This window comes from Lepisma saccharinum, chromosome 2, assembly GCF_977018435.1.
Source record: "Lepisma saccharinum chromosome 2, izLepSacc3.1, whole genome shotgun sequence".
In the NCBI taxonomy this organism is placed as follows: domain Eukaryota; kingdom Metazoa; phylum Arthropoda; class Insecta; order Zygentoma; family Lepismatidae; genus Lepisma; species Lepisma saccharinum.
Genome location: NC_139230.1, coordinates 180,408,994 through 180,424,664, shown reverse-complemented (window position 1 = coordinate 180,424,664; position 15,671 = coordinate 180,408,994). Strand labels below are relative to the sequence as shown.

Below are 15,671 nucleotides of genomic sequence, written 5' to 3'. Positions count from 1 at the left end.
TGCAACTCCTCTTCTTTAGTTACACTTTTAGTTCTTAGTTAAATCTAACACACACTCATCTAATTTTGCATCATTATGAAAAATTGAAAAACTGAAAACTAAAACAAATGAGTCACATTATGGAACTAATGTATCAGTAAAATGCAAATTCTTTAAAAGAAACAGCTTCTCAAAAGATCAACAATTTTGATTTTGTAATTTTTTTTAATGGCAGTCCTTATAGCATTGAAGATCACATAGAATTGTTGTTTTAAGTCCACTTTATGCACAGATTAGCTAATTGGGACTGGATCTACAGTTTAAAGTGGTATCTGAACCACTGTGCAATGTGCCTCTACTGGGTATTGAACCAGAGACCTCTTGATTACAAAGTGACAATATACATATCACATGAATTGCCCATATGAATTGAGTTCTTCCCAGAGCTATAGCTCAATTACATAAACTTTAAATGCCACTTCAATAAACAATGATTGCTCAAGTTCAACATCACTTGACTAGTGGCATGCCCAAGGGGGGTTGGTGAGGTCATGTCCCTCCTTTGGCCCAGTTTTCCTGAAAAAAGAAAAAATTTCAAGAGTTTGTAACTTCAAAACCAGTTGACATGTGAATCTAAAATTTGTATGTCTTCCTAATATCTATGCTGTGATTCAGCATACTAAATTTTCAGGATGAGCTGATATGAAATTTTGGCCCTTGTCAATAAATTACCTTGTACCGATACTGATAACTAGGGGTAGGATTTTTATGACCTAAAAATCACCAAAATATGCAAAATAAAATATGCTCTTATGACCTAAAATTTTACAAAATATGCACTATAATTTGAAAAATATGCCCTTATAACTGGACTGTTTCAAACATCGATATCTAAATGCTGAAATATTTTCACATACTTGCTATTTTTAGTTCACTTTATGGGCTCTGAGTTGCAATGCACAATGAATACTTTATCTAAATTTTCAAATAAAAATGAAAAAAGATTCTGCTGCAGTCCAAAGAAAAGAAACTCTCGAGTAAACATGGGAGTAAGAACAAATCCACTTCGAAAATGACTGTATATTTCTTGAAAATGCAAAAAATGTGCTGAATATAACCGAAAATCCATCAAAATATGCTCTATCATGTAGCAATGGCCAAGTATGCCAAATCATGCCCTTAAAAAGCTCCTTAATTTTATTACTTTTTCATAATATGAATTTCTCTATGTTTGGGGAACACATCACCCTTACCAAAAAATATATGTGAAGTCATAAAAATCCTAGCCCTAGTGATAATCACTATTCCACCAATCTGATATAAAATTCCAAGTGGCCATTGAAGAACTTGAATAGTCCATCGAGATCCTTAATGAATGTGTGTTGCCAGATGACTGCAATGCAATTATACACTTATTTTAACAAGTAAGGCATGGGGGGATTATTTGTTTATATAAAAAATAAAAATTTACAAATTTGTAAAATATTGTCTTAAATTATGAGATATTTATAGATATATCAGATAGGTAAAATTATTGGTAATTTTATTGATAAACCAATATGCACATATCAGCCACTACCAATTGAGTACCACTTAATCTGTGCCATCTCTACTAAATTTCATCACAACCTGGAAAGGGTAATTTGAATCTGTGTGTTGAGTTAGTCTGGTATGACCTACTAGAGTAGAGAAGGGTAAGACTGCATGTTGGGTAACACTGTGACCCATTTTTTTCAGGTGTAAAATCATACATGGTTGGCACCACTGCTCCACCATCACTTTGCCTGAGATAGAAGCTAGCTGTGGATGTTAGTGAAGACATGTTGGTAGTTCATTGTGCTGAGAGAAGAAAGCAAGAAGAATTTTAAAGTGTTTACTATTTATTTTCATACTAAGTTTTCTTGGAATGTAAATATAAATGTAGATAATATGACGATGTTGATTCATAGAGGCAGCTGTGTTAATGCATAGTCCACCTGTGTATTAATTTTCAATGCATTGTGCAATTGCTCGAGAGCATCACATGCTGTGTTCCCGATTGCAGCACAGGGCAAGACTGCACAATAAATTCCAGGTGAACAGATATTTTACAAATCTGCAGTAATTATTGGAGATATATAATTTTCAATATGGATGAATCTGGTGCCAGCACAGTTCCTCCGAAACCTTCAAAGGTGAAAAGTGTGAAAGGGAAAGGATCGGTTAAGAAAGTTGTTAGTGGAGAACGTGGACAAACTATCACTGCTGTATGTCCTATGAGTACAACAAGAAGTTTCATTCCTCCTGCATTCATCTTTTGAAGGAAGAGAATGAAAGCAGGACTACTTGATGGTGTACTGCCATCTGCTATTGGTAAGATGATGAAAGCGAACGTCCTTGCTGAGGAAGACATATCAAGTGGCAATGTCAAAAGAAAGAATACAGTTGCTCTGTTTGCGATGAGAAGTACAGCAAACTCCCAGTCGAGGGTTGGATTTGGTGTGCCACATGTGACGAATGGTGGAACAAAAACTGCACCTTCATATGAAGCAGGAACCTTCATTTGTGTTAGTGATCCCCCAATCAAGGACTTGATTCACTGTGCCATATGTGAGGATGGCACAACAAATGCTTCTCATATGAAAGATAAACTTTCTTTAGTGATTTCTGTTCCTTTTTATAGAACACTCATACGAATGTGCTTCTGTTTAGAAAGTGTTAATACAATGTGCATTCTTACCCTAACTTGATCGCAGTCTTACTCTGCCCTGCAAACTGTGTGTTTGCGTGGTCGTGCTTTTCATTTGTTTTCTGCTGAAATGTTGTTTACTGGGCTTTCCGAAATTTACTGTATGTTGGCAAAGTGCATTCTGTGTTACTTTTTTTGTATGTTACTATACAGGGTCATCCGTTTGGGATGTCAGAAAAGTATAACGCTGTAGCTTTTATGTTAATGTATATGTATCGATGCAATTTGCGGTAATGTACATGGCAAAGATGGGAGTTTGCAGCAATGACTTCCGCGAGACAACGCAGCAGTAGTTCATAGTGCAATCAGCAGATGGCATGTATAGAGGCGGTACGCGCGTGCTCAGTGTTCAGTGTTGATACAGAGTGGAGTGAAGATGGTCGTTACACCACAACAACGGGCTGGTGGACATGTTGAGTTCTAATATGCTGTGACATAAACTCCCGACTCTCCTACACATGTTTACAACCAATAAATGTTCATAGTTTCTAGTTAATAGTGTTTTACTTTTCTGACATCCCAAATGGATGACCCTGTATATTCATAACTTCAATAAAACATAATGAACAAAAACTGCACAGTCTTGTCCCATCTTACTCTACTATCATTACAAGCCACAAGTAAAGAACATGTACAAATTCTTGAAAGCATGCAGTTGAAAACCTACCATCCCAATAGGCTTGCAGGAAAGAGAGGTCCACTACAGGTTAATCTGAAAATGGTGTGATTCCAAGCACAAGCAAGTAATCAATGACTTGGTGTGTACAGATAGTTCTTGCCTATAATCGACCGATCCTTTGAAACATATGTTTTTTCTGCTTGCGATTGGTTCCTTTTATGTACTTACTATGAGTGGCTATGTGGAATCCAGATGTCAAGTCAAACACCACATCATGTGGTGGAATTGTGGAATTTCAGAACAAAAGCTTCAGTATCACAAGCCCAGTGTATGCAGAAAACAGGGCTGAATTTAAAGTGTTGCCATCCCTAGACCACAGACAAAAATTGCTGCTCTTCTCACATGTTACATTATTAGTAAGATGCTGCTATGGTTTGATTCTGAAGTTGCCAAGTTACCAAATTTTAACTATTAGCAACATGCAACTTGGAAACTGGTATGCTGAGCATTCTCAATATATTTTGATTAATCCTTTCCAGGCAAAGGATGGGCGTAGCCCATTGCACATTTGCTGTTCAATAATATGGTCAATAGGCACAGCTCATCGTTTTCTATGCACTTGTACTTTAAGTAGACTCAAATCACACCACGTCTCTTGTGCACATGTGTTGTAACCAACTCTTTCAAATTCCAACTGATGCAACTGATACAGATGTCATGTCTTTTATGTTGCTGAATTTTACCTGTAGTCATGTTGAATTATGTTGGAACTTGCTTACACTCTTGAAATTAGCATTGAACAATTTATATGCATAATGTGAAAATTCTTTACAATAACACAGCTTCACATCTCACAGTTAGTGATGATTTCTCAATCCCAAGAAAAAAATTTTAGGTGTCGTCTTTCATTAATTACTCGAACATTATGTATTGAAAATGTTTTCAGTAACATTTATTACAACATATATTTTTTTCTTTCAAACAATTGTTACAGAAAAATATTTTTAAGTGCAAGAAAATGTATGCAAAATGTAACACATTATATATCTGTAGGAAGAGGTGGTCTTGTAGATTTAAGAACAAAATGGTAAATAATAACACACTTAGCAACATATTTTTTATGTTTTTTTAAAATGAGCAAACCCCCATCTCCTGGGGAAAACGCTATATTTCAGGCCCATCTGGAAAGGGTTTAAAAAATGAACAACAAAAAAATCAAAATTCATCTGCCTGAAATATTCACCAAAAGAGGAAAAATGGCTGAAATAACACAATTGGACTTCTAGGTGAACCCAGGGCAGAACAGAACACTTAATATTGAAAAGGCTGTAAAAAGTGTATATTAGACCAAAAAGTAGGGTTACCAGATTGCTACAAGGGAAATGTAGGACATTGAGTCAAAATAAAGGACACAAAACAATCACAGTAAATAATACACATCATTAGAACATGTTACCAAATTTTCACGCCATTGTCATTTACACATTTTTTTATCGCTATTTGAGTATAAATACAACCATTTCTTTATGAATAAAAAATGGCGAAAGTACTCCGTAAGCTTCTTATTTATGTGGACATGTTTTGGGATCAAGTATCTCTGTTGTTTGTGGTTTCCTGCCTCCACTGAATGCAAATATCCACCATCCAATTGTACAAGTTCAGCTGCATGTTAAAAAAGAAGTCCTGCGTATGTCTGTGTTCGGCATTATTGCGATCAGCCACCTTGTATACCAATAAATGCAAATGCAAATGTTCTGAGTGTAGATTATAGTATATCGGTAATTCTCTTAACGGCAATAGCTTCTGAGTGGTAAATATTTAACGTCTTGCTACTCTACAAACTTATAGATTATCAAGGTTGAAAGGCTGTAAGGGGGAAAATCCATTTTCAGATAAATAATTTCGCTGTGATTTCTCCTTGTTCAACTGAAACAAGCATTTTGTTAGTTCAAATTATGTCACATTCAAAATGTAGGACATCTACGATATTTTTCCAATTCCTCCCGGACGCCAGACATAAGGCTAAAATGACCATGAAGAACCGGATGTCTGGTAACCCTACCAAAACCAAAAAGGCTACAAATTAAGGTACATATCCTTTGGACATTGACAGACATAAAATAGAACTTACACAGAAGAACACATTACACAAATAAAGAGAAACTGTACTCCTACTTACAAGAGACGTCCTGTCATCATCTGACTGAGACGAGTCAGAGTTAGCTGATTCACTAGTTCTTTCTTTCAGGAACTGAAAAAAAAAATGAATAAGTAACAAGGAATCTCCCTTAAACTCACTGCAGATAACAAGTGAGCATAAAAGATAAACTAAAAACAGTTACATCTAAACAAAATTTAAACAAAGACTTACACATAATAAAACCAGTAATGAGCAGTATGTGTTTGGAGAACAGTGAGTGGTTTGAGTTTTGAGCCAATCACAATGTTTACAGTGCAGTGGTTCTCAAATTGGGAGGAATGTTATTGTGGGTGCCATCAAAAAAAACAAGTGCAGCAGTGAAGATTCAGGTTAAGATAGACTGCTGTTTGGAACGGTCTTCTCCCATACGATAGTGGTAGTCCATCATGGTTCAGTCAACAAAGTGCTAAACTGTTAAAAGTGTATGCAAATATACCCAGTCTGTACAGCATGCAGTTAAGGTGTTGAACTTGAGAAAGGTCACTAAATAAAGTGCTCAATTTGAAATGCAAAACTTTGTGACTTGAATCAGAAGTGCAGTGCAGTAGATGATTTCATTTGTTTTTTTTTTGGTTTGAGTTGCTGTTTTAAGTCCACTTTATGCACAGTAAGGCTAATCGGGACTGGACCTACAGTTTAAAGTGGGATCCGAACCACTTGTGCCTCCACCGGGTATCAAACCCGGGACACCTTGATTACAAGGCAAATATGCTACCACTGCGCCATGGGGGAGGCCCCAGTAGATGATTTCAAGTAACCTCTCTCTACACATGGAAGCGTTCATCTAACATATTGTTCTGAATGTGATTTCTGTTCTCAACATCCCACCCCTTTTCACCCTGAAATGAAAGGAAGAACTGAAGAGTATAGAACTTTTCATTAACTGGACCTCACAGAATATGACAGAAAATCATCACTGGTAAAAAATATCAGAATTGAATGGTGTAATACCAATTGACTGAAACCATTCAGTATTTAAGCTTTCAGCTTACTTTCTTAATTGTAATGATCTGATGATTCATTCGAACCTCGGGATTCTACCCCATTTTTATTTTCCTTTGTAACTCAATAATGTCATTTTTTCAATGGCATAGTTTTTAGCAACTTCTCTCAACCAACAAAGTTCCTGCTATCATATCAGCACATTTCCTTTCAAAGGTCTCTAGTGGAATTTTACTGCAAGTTGCCTTCTTCATGTAACTGACCATTTTCCTCTGGAAAAAAACATATGTGGAGCAACATTTTCCCCATATAGGTTTTTGAATTTCCAAAATGTTTGTTTTTCTTTGATATTACCTATATCTACCTCAATCTTCATGAAAGCATTTATTTATTATTTCTAAAGACACCCCTCCCCCTTCCTTGCTTTCAAGCAACTTGTTCTTGTGTATTTGCACTGCATGTTATGGTTGCGTCATCTGCGTATGTTAAAATATTTGTATTGTCTGGGGCGGGTAAGTCGTTAGTATATAGTATGAACAGTAGCGGGCCTAGTATGGAGCCTTGAGGGACTCCTGTTTTTGCATATTCAGTGTCAGATATAATTTTGTGAACCACAGAGTTTTCAGTATGTAGTACCTGGGTGTACAGTGGACTATCCGCGAGAAAAGATGTTATCAGTTTGTATGAATTTCCTCTAATGTCAAGATTGTATATTTTTTGCTTGAGCATAGAGTGGTCTAAGCAGTCAAAGGCTTAGGACAGATCCAGGAAAATAGCACAGCGTATCTCATTATCTTCTAATGCATCTATAATTATCTCAATAAATTGAGAAGTAGCTGTACTTGTAGATTTACCCTTTTGGAAACCATGTTGTAGTGGACTAATTATGTTATATTTGGCACAGAATTCGTATATTTTATTACAAATGATTTTCTCTAACAGTTTTGAGAAAGACGATGTGATCGTTATTGGTCTATAGTTTTTTTATTTCTGTCTCCATTCCTTTTTTGAGTATTGGTTTGATTATACTTTTCTTCAGTACTTTTGGGAAAATTCCACTATTGATAGAGGCATTTATAGCATACTGTAGTGGTAATGTAATGTATTGAGAACATTTTTTAATTAGATGATTTGCCCAACCATCTAGACCTGCTGATTTGTTATTATTTAAATTTTTTATTGTATTTCTAGTTCATTTAAGGTTATTTCATCTAAATAAATGGAGTTCAGGACAGTATTTGATTCAATTTTAGTTGTTTGGGCACTTTTGGGGTCAATGGGACAGTTTACATGGGAGTTTGAGAAGTACTTATTGAATGTATCTGCAATGTGTTTAGGGTTAGTTATTTCTACTTCATTTTCAAATAATGTGGTATTTTCATTACGCTTATTGTTTTTTTTTTGCCTCTTTGCTCATTTATGATATTCCAAATTGCCTTTGATGTATTACTATTATTTCTGATATTATCTTTGAGGTGTTTGGATTTTTCATATCTTATTAGTTTTTTATATTCATTTTCTTTATTCTATATGACTCGCAAAGTTGTTTTCCTTAGTTATGTGCATTTTGTCATAAATATCTTTGAGGACATTCTTTTTGTGTATTATTTCATTTGTGACCCAAGTTTTTGTTTTTTTGTTTGGTTGAACATGCTTTATTTTTAAGGGGCATGCAAGATTTATGAAGTAAGTTAGTATGGTCATGAACTTCTCCCATATGTATTCGGTTTCACTTTCTTGAAATACTAGAGCCCAATTTTCTTTACCTAACAGATGTAACAAATAGTTTATGTTGTCTTCCCCCATGTTTCGGCTTTCTATTCGTATAGGTTTTTTTGTGTTGTAATGTGGTTTGATGATACTAACTTCAACAATTTGTGCTGTGTGATCAGATATTAAGTTGTGTATCACTTCTGCCTGTATTGTGTCAGAGGGGAGATTGGTGATAACATGATCTATTAGACTTTCAGGGTTACATGTTATTCTAGTTGGATCTGTGATTATCTGTGAGAGTCCATAGGACCTAAGGCGATCAATGTATTATGTATTTTTATTATTGCTCTTGAGGAGATCAATGTTAATATCTCCCAGGATAATGATTTTTCAATTTGATCTTGCTATTTTTGTTAACATGATTTCTAGCTTTTGATAAAAGAGTCGGAAGTCAGTATTTGGAGAACGATATAGGGTTATTATCTTCACAGATAAATTTCCCATATCAATTTCCATACCTGCTACTTCAAAGACCTTTTCGATGCATAGTGATTGTAACCAGGGTATTTGTTTCCATCCAATTATTTTTTCTTTAATGAATATGCCTATACCACCACTTTTGAACTCTTTTCTTGTAAAGAATGAGATCAATTTGTACTCTTTTATTTTGACCTACAGAATTATGTTTGTTCTTCATTGAGTCCATATTCAGTTACAGTAAATACATCTGGTTGTAATTCCTCTAGAGATATTATTATCTGATCTAATTTGTTGGTAATGGATTGAACATTGTTATGCATAATTTTTAAGGAAGTGTTATTTTTGCTCATTTTTATACTCTCGCTTACCATAAAAAAGAGTCCCTTAGTTTGATTGTTTTTTTTATATTCCTTTTCAAAGGCCTGTCTGTGGCACTGACATTAATTTTTTCTTCTCCTTCTACCGGATCATCATCATTTTTGTTTGGAGTTATGAGGTTAGTATCACACTGCACTTCACTCTCCGGTTTTTCCTTAAGAACGTACACTAATTTCTGCGAGGGTGGTGTATTAGTACATAGAGATTATCACACAGAACTGTTTTCCCATTTCCGTTCAGATGTTGGCCATGGTTTGTGTGGCCATCTCTTCCAATTTCACTAACGCTTAGCATTTTTGCTGTGGGAGAGGATTTACACACTTTGTAAATTTTAGAGTTCACACTGTATCTGTGTGGAATGGCAGTAATGACGACGTTGGTATGTTTTGTTGTTTCAAGGCAGTTTTTAAGTACTGAGATTACCAATTTTCCTTCATTTCTTGATATATCATTGGATCCACCCATTATGATCATATGGTCATTTTTTCCATAGTCCTTTTACATGTAAGGTAATGATTTAACAACGTCTGTCAATGGGGCACCAGGTTTAGTAAATCCAGATATCTTGTATTCACTACACTTTTCTTAGAAGCAATACCACAACTATGGCTATCTCCCAAAATTAAGACATTACCTTTGTATAATTTATTGACTAGAGTGTACTTCTCCACACCTCACATATGTAAATTAGATGACAGGAGCAGCCTGTACCCAAAACGAGAGTGAACGAATGGCTGCTCATGAACAAAAAAATTGCAAATGAGTACATGGAAAGGTAATTGTCGCAACAAAACTCTGAACTACATGTTAAAAGTCCTAAATATACACCAAACCATGTAAGAAAAACTGCCTGTGCACCATGATTAATTCTGAATTAAACAATCGGAACTTGGACCCAAATATTTTCATAATTTTGCAAAATGGAGTGTTCAAATGGATACAACAGCAATTAATCTGAAATGCAAAATAAACATATTGGCCCTTGAAGCATTGGGATATTATAAATCATGTATATTGTTGTAATGTAACCCTGAATACACAAATTTACTTACTGAAAGCTTGCGGCGCCCTCCCATCGTCTTTCTTGTTGGTTTGGCATCTGATTTGTTCATGTTTGCAGACTGAAAAAAATGAATTTAAATGTTGCATATGATTCTAAAAAATTATTAAATCATTCATGCAATTAACTCTGTAGTAACAATAAGCAATGTTGAATCAATTAAAACCATGGCATGTGGCACAACAGTCCTTTAAGGAATATGGTATGACCTGCCAAGGTGCTTTCCAGTGTATGTATCTGCAAGGTTCAAAATTATTTAAAGTAACCAGGAACAAGAATGGCTTGGAAAACCATAAAGTCAGTATGTGGGATGAAAAATAATCAGTAACAGTTCTGCATATCGGAAACACATTTCTTCATTTTTACAGAATAAACTACTTACGGAAATGAGTTTCTCTAAGGTTTCCAACCTTTGTGGGGGGATTTTCTTTCATCGTGGAATCTATTTGACCGGGAAATCATGTATTTTTCAAGAGAAATATCTCACCTACGCACAAGTGCCATTGCTTTCGCTATATGAACCGGATGCTACATACGTTCGATGATGAAACCCACTGTCAGTGTCTCCAACCCTTTTTTTTTTTTTAACTATGCTTGCCTAACCTAACCAAACCTAACCTTATCGGAAATGGTTCGTGGAGCTATCCGTGAATTTTTCGTGGGGCTATCTGACAGCTACCCGTGCTTAATGTACAATTTGCACACATGACGAACACGATAGTAGGTATTTTTCGGTGAAGAAGGTTGGAAACAATGCATACCCACTACAGTAGTCAAGATGTGTCCGCCATATTGTGTGTTAAGGAAGCGAAAGAAGGAATAAGAAAAAATACTCTCTATGTGAAATATTGTGTTGTTTTTTTTTTCATGTAAAAAACATAATTTAACCTTGAACTATGTTCCGCAATACAGAATTGGTAAGTACAAACCATGCAAAACACAAAATATCTGATTTTAATGTGTTTCCGATATACGGAACTGGTATCATATAATCATTCTGCACAAAGGATGCTGTAGTTAATTGCAAAGTTCCTTCTGTATGTGAATATAGACATGTGTAGAATTCAATCCATGAAAGATTTGATTGATTGATTGATTTAGTTTATTTTACTTTGCGTTTTGTGCCTCTTGGCTAATTTGCGAAGATGGGGATGAGTGATGAAATGATGAAATTGATGAATGGACATTCACAAACAACCAAGCCCGACCAGGATTCGAACCCGGGACCCTTGGCGTCGCAGCGCGATGTGCAAACCACCCGGCCACAAATCCATGAAAGAGGATGACTATATGAACGTAATAATAATAATAAATTTTCTTTATTAAGCAGGTGAGATTGAGGCAAGGTCTGCCCTGCCACCTAATCCTTGTCACTATGATGATACATATAAGATAAGATAAACTGCGTATGGAGCAGTAAGCTAAATGTAAAATAATACACAAAGAAAATTACTCAAGAATATATACAATAAAAAGTAATTGTTGTGGTAAATCAGGACAAATTTTCAGAAAACACCACTGTAGCACATGCGAGTTAGTAAAGAATGCCTAATTTCATTCCTGATGCAGGAAAAAATGTTAAAATTTGTTGCATAGTGTTATGGTTATATGGTAGGTTAGGTATGAGATGTAACATTTCTGTGCTGACCCATCACTCTGAAGACAATTGGAGGTTACTTGAAAACAATAATAGTACACTCCTGTCTCGAAAGGGGTGTAAGAGGTGGTGTGGCCCTTTCTAAAGAGTGGATTCCTGTCACTGGTCATGCATCACACAGCAAAAATACGTTTGGCAAGTCCCGGCCCTAAAAGAACTGTTGCACCACACATTTGTTTTTTAGAATTATAGTTATGATACATAGCCCTATGCAAAGAAAACAATATAATTTACATTTTATTACACATCTTCAATAAATGAAAAATTTTGTGTTGGTCTGTCAGCACAAGTTATAACTGGAAATGCTCTGATTGATTTGTCACATAATAAGTAAACATAAAAAATATTATACATACTGAACTTAATATTGTCTTTGTTCGAGATTTCTGTTTATTTATATACAAAATCTAAAAATGTGTCTGGTATGCAACTCTGTTCCCATATCTAGCTTTCAGGATCACAACAATAACAGTGGGACTGTCTTTTTTCTTAAGAAATAGTAGAGCTAGTGTTGTTACCATACAGTAGTACGCTTATTAAAAAACCAAAGACCAACATACATAAAGTGAATGAGCCTTGCACTGTAACATTATACAATTTCATGCACACAAATTTAGAGAAATTGCTTTAAAGGGCAACTTTATAGTTTGTAAAAAGGCTAAATAAACGGGTACTAATAGTGCGTTATAGCTACTACATTACAACTGCTAGGACATTGACATCCACATCAAAAATCACTGTCGTCATTATATCATATGTAAATTTGGGCGCATATCGCCATAAATGTACTCGATGTCTCACAAAGTACGAATTTCGGGTGATAGATTGAGTAACACGACATATAAACACTCCTAAAAATGATAAATAAACTAATGACCAACAACTTTTATTACAATTTTACGCATTAGACAAGGGCCGGTGTGAATTGTCATGCACAATCACTTTATATTTTGAAAATTCAAATGCTTTAATACGCATTAAGTATTCATTGTTGTACACTTTTACTAGGCACACAGTATTGAGCAATAATAAAAGCTTAAAATGTCGTTAAAGTTTCTTTTTGTGGTAATTGTACTAAAATTTTAAAATTTTACAAACATGGCGGCAGAGTATTGAAAGGAGCTGTGCAAATATAGTGAAAATTATACGAAAAATGACACTAGAAAAGTGGAGCGAATGCCTATTTGTTTAATTAAGAACGCATTAAAGACACTATGATATATTAATAATAAAATAAACAAAACATACCGGTACCTTTCTGATAAAACAGTAACTTGTCAAATCAGCAGCCGAGGCACAACGATTGCCTTGACTATTGGGAACTATGGACAACGTGTTATGTGCAACTGGCAGTTTTAGCCAGCGTTGCCAACACATCAGCTACGAAAAGTGCTGTTCGAACTGTGAAATTATGCTAGAATGCCACCCAATTGTACTAGGGCATTATTATTATTATTACTATTATTATTAATAATAATATATTTTATTACTATTTTCAGATGTTATATTTTATCCCACCCTAAGATCTATTTATTTTAAGTCGCTTTCTAGCCTTATGGTCTCTGGGACTAAGTACGACAAAGAGGGTGAATGGAGAACTGATGAAATGTTCTAAGGACTATGGGATGGATAAAACATAATTACATGTCCATACCTTACCAAGGGTCGAACTAGCGCATGTGTCTCAGTAAATTTGTAAAAATACTTCACATATTTTTCTAGCAGATGTTGAGAAGGAAGATGACATGACCAAGTTAAGCGTCGTTACCTTTCAATTAGTGCCGGGTGGGGGGGGGGGATGTATAATTCACAAATATGTTTCACTGACTCAGTCGGTAACGCGTCTGACTACCATGCTAAAGGTGCCAGGTTCGATTCCCGGCCGGTTCAAATCCGGGAACTTTTATAACGATGGAAGCGGCCCCGGCGCCCACCCAGCGTCGAATAACATGGGTACCTGGGGAAACCTGGGGGGTAAAGGCGGTCAGGGGCGTGATGCTGATCACATCACCCCCACTCACGACCGGATCAAGAAAATGTGGGGCGTTACCCCCACACCCCCTATACGCCTTCATGGCGTGGTCCTATGCACAGGGGAGCACTTTACTTTTTTTTTTTTTTACTTTTGTTTCATATACTACTGCATTTTTTTGCGTTATGAACACCTTGCTAGAGACACACACTTTTTGGCTAGTTCTTTGCAACTTTCAAATGCTCATACAATGCATTTATATGTAAACTAATAATTTTTCCAAATAAAAACAAGGAAAGGAAAGGAAAAAAGGTACTCGCCAAACGAAAAAATGAAAACTGCCTCTTTCCCACTCCTTTCTATATTTCTGAGCATACGACTCCCATTTCTGGTTTAAATCCCCACGGTCTTTATTTTTCTGTTCGGGAATTTCACAGTTACTTCTTTTGCTACTAGAAGATACTCATTTTTCGAAACTGTTCCAAATATATTTTAAAAAAAAAAAAAAACACTCACAGATACACTCAAACACACGCTCAAAAATACACTGAAAGACGCACGCACGAAGAATTAAAATCATACACAGGAACAACGCTTTTTTGGCCGCGGGAGACGGTTTCCGAAATGGTAAGATGTCGAGTCGACTGAACCGAACTGAACACAAGCTGAATACAAAGATGGTCCAAATTTGCCGACAAAGGAGGGCGCCACATGAGCTTTATTTGTCAATGAAATTTTCTACTAAACATTCCTCGCGAAAATACGGGCACTGCAAATGGCTGACCCCTTGTGTCGGTGCTAGGAAAGGACAAACTTTTGAGGGTGGGCCGCCCCAACCCTCCTCTTCGATTTTATGGCAGGAAGATGCGGAGGATATGAAAGGCGTTGGTGGGGACGAGATTCCTGGGCTGGTTTACTCTCTTTTGTTGGAAACATGTCCACTCCTGAAATAGAGATGTGCAGTTACTTTTATTTTTACTTCTTCAGAGCACTTTCCTTTGAGTTCAATATCTATCGGCGGTTGCAGATTATGCTAGATTTGGCTGTTATGCCAAACACAGGGTGTTAGGTGCCAAAGACGGTTAAATTATGCTAGGTTTAGCACCATTATGCTAGGGTTGGCATCGCTGGTTTTAGCCCACACCACAGGCCCACACCCACTGCCGCTTTTAGAAGCGTACGACGCGTGCCAAAATTCTGGTCATTGATTATTAATTCATTTCTTGTGACATTAGCGATATAATTACATTTGTAATCAGTATACGTGATACAGATGAAGGAAACCAAAGTTTCAAATGGTAATCGCAAATACGTGTGAAGAAACCTTCCGGCGTAACTTTGTGGAATTTCTTGTTATATGTTCATTTTTGGAAAGCGTGTGCCATGCACCAGGACAAAAGGTTTTCTTTCCTGATTCACAGAGATGGAAAAACGCTGTTTTAACTGCGAAATTGAGGTACACTTAATGCCACTAAATTCTGCTAGGGCTGATTATTTTATGGGCCGAGTCTGCTGCCGCGCACGTGTCAGCAGTAAGAATAAGCGTCAAATTTGCTCCTGCCACGTAATTCGTCTGCTAAGAGGATGTTACAAGTCTTAAGAACAGATTAAGACGAGAGAAATGCAAGTTTATGATTAGTGGGAATGAATGTACAGAACCTCTTTTTTAGAAAGCAAGTAGCGATATTATTTTAATGCTAACAGAACCTAACCTAACTACGAGAGCATTTAGGTTTATTATTAGAAGAATGCCAAGGGACCTAATCTTAAAACATTTTTGTGAGAGTAATTGCTACAACTTCACAGTATGTGTTGCAGACGTAATTGCATACATAGCATTATGAAATCACGATAAAACAAAGACCGAGTCTGCTGCCACGCGCATCTTTTTTGAGGTTCCAGCAGAAAAATAACGTGTCAGCAGACAGTACCTATTTTATGAC

The 15,671-nt window shown here is 36.1% G+C and overlaps 1 protein-coding gene across 1 annotated transcript in view; it reads right to left on the bottom strand.

The window, feature by feature from the left end:
- The window catches only part of LOC145980746 (uncharacterized), a 38,627-nt gene extending 25,556 nt beyond the window's left edge, over positions 1–13,071 (bottom strand). The window contains exons 1-3 of the mRNA XM_083113811.1: positions 13,011–13,071; positions 10,092–10,160; positions 5,506–5,577 (exon numbers count right to left, since the gene is read on the bottom strand). Coding sequence (XP_082969937.1) covers positions 5,506–5,577; positions 10,092–10,151 — 132 coding nt within the window. The 5' untranslated portion in view covers positions 10,152–10,160; positions 13,011–13,071. The remainder of the gene's footprint in view (positions 1–5,505; positions 5,578–10,091; positions 10,161–13,010) is intronic.
- Between the last annotated feature and the right edge of the window lie 2,600 nt (positions 13,072–15,671).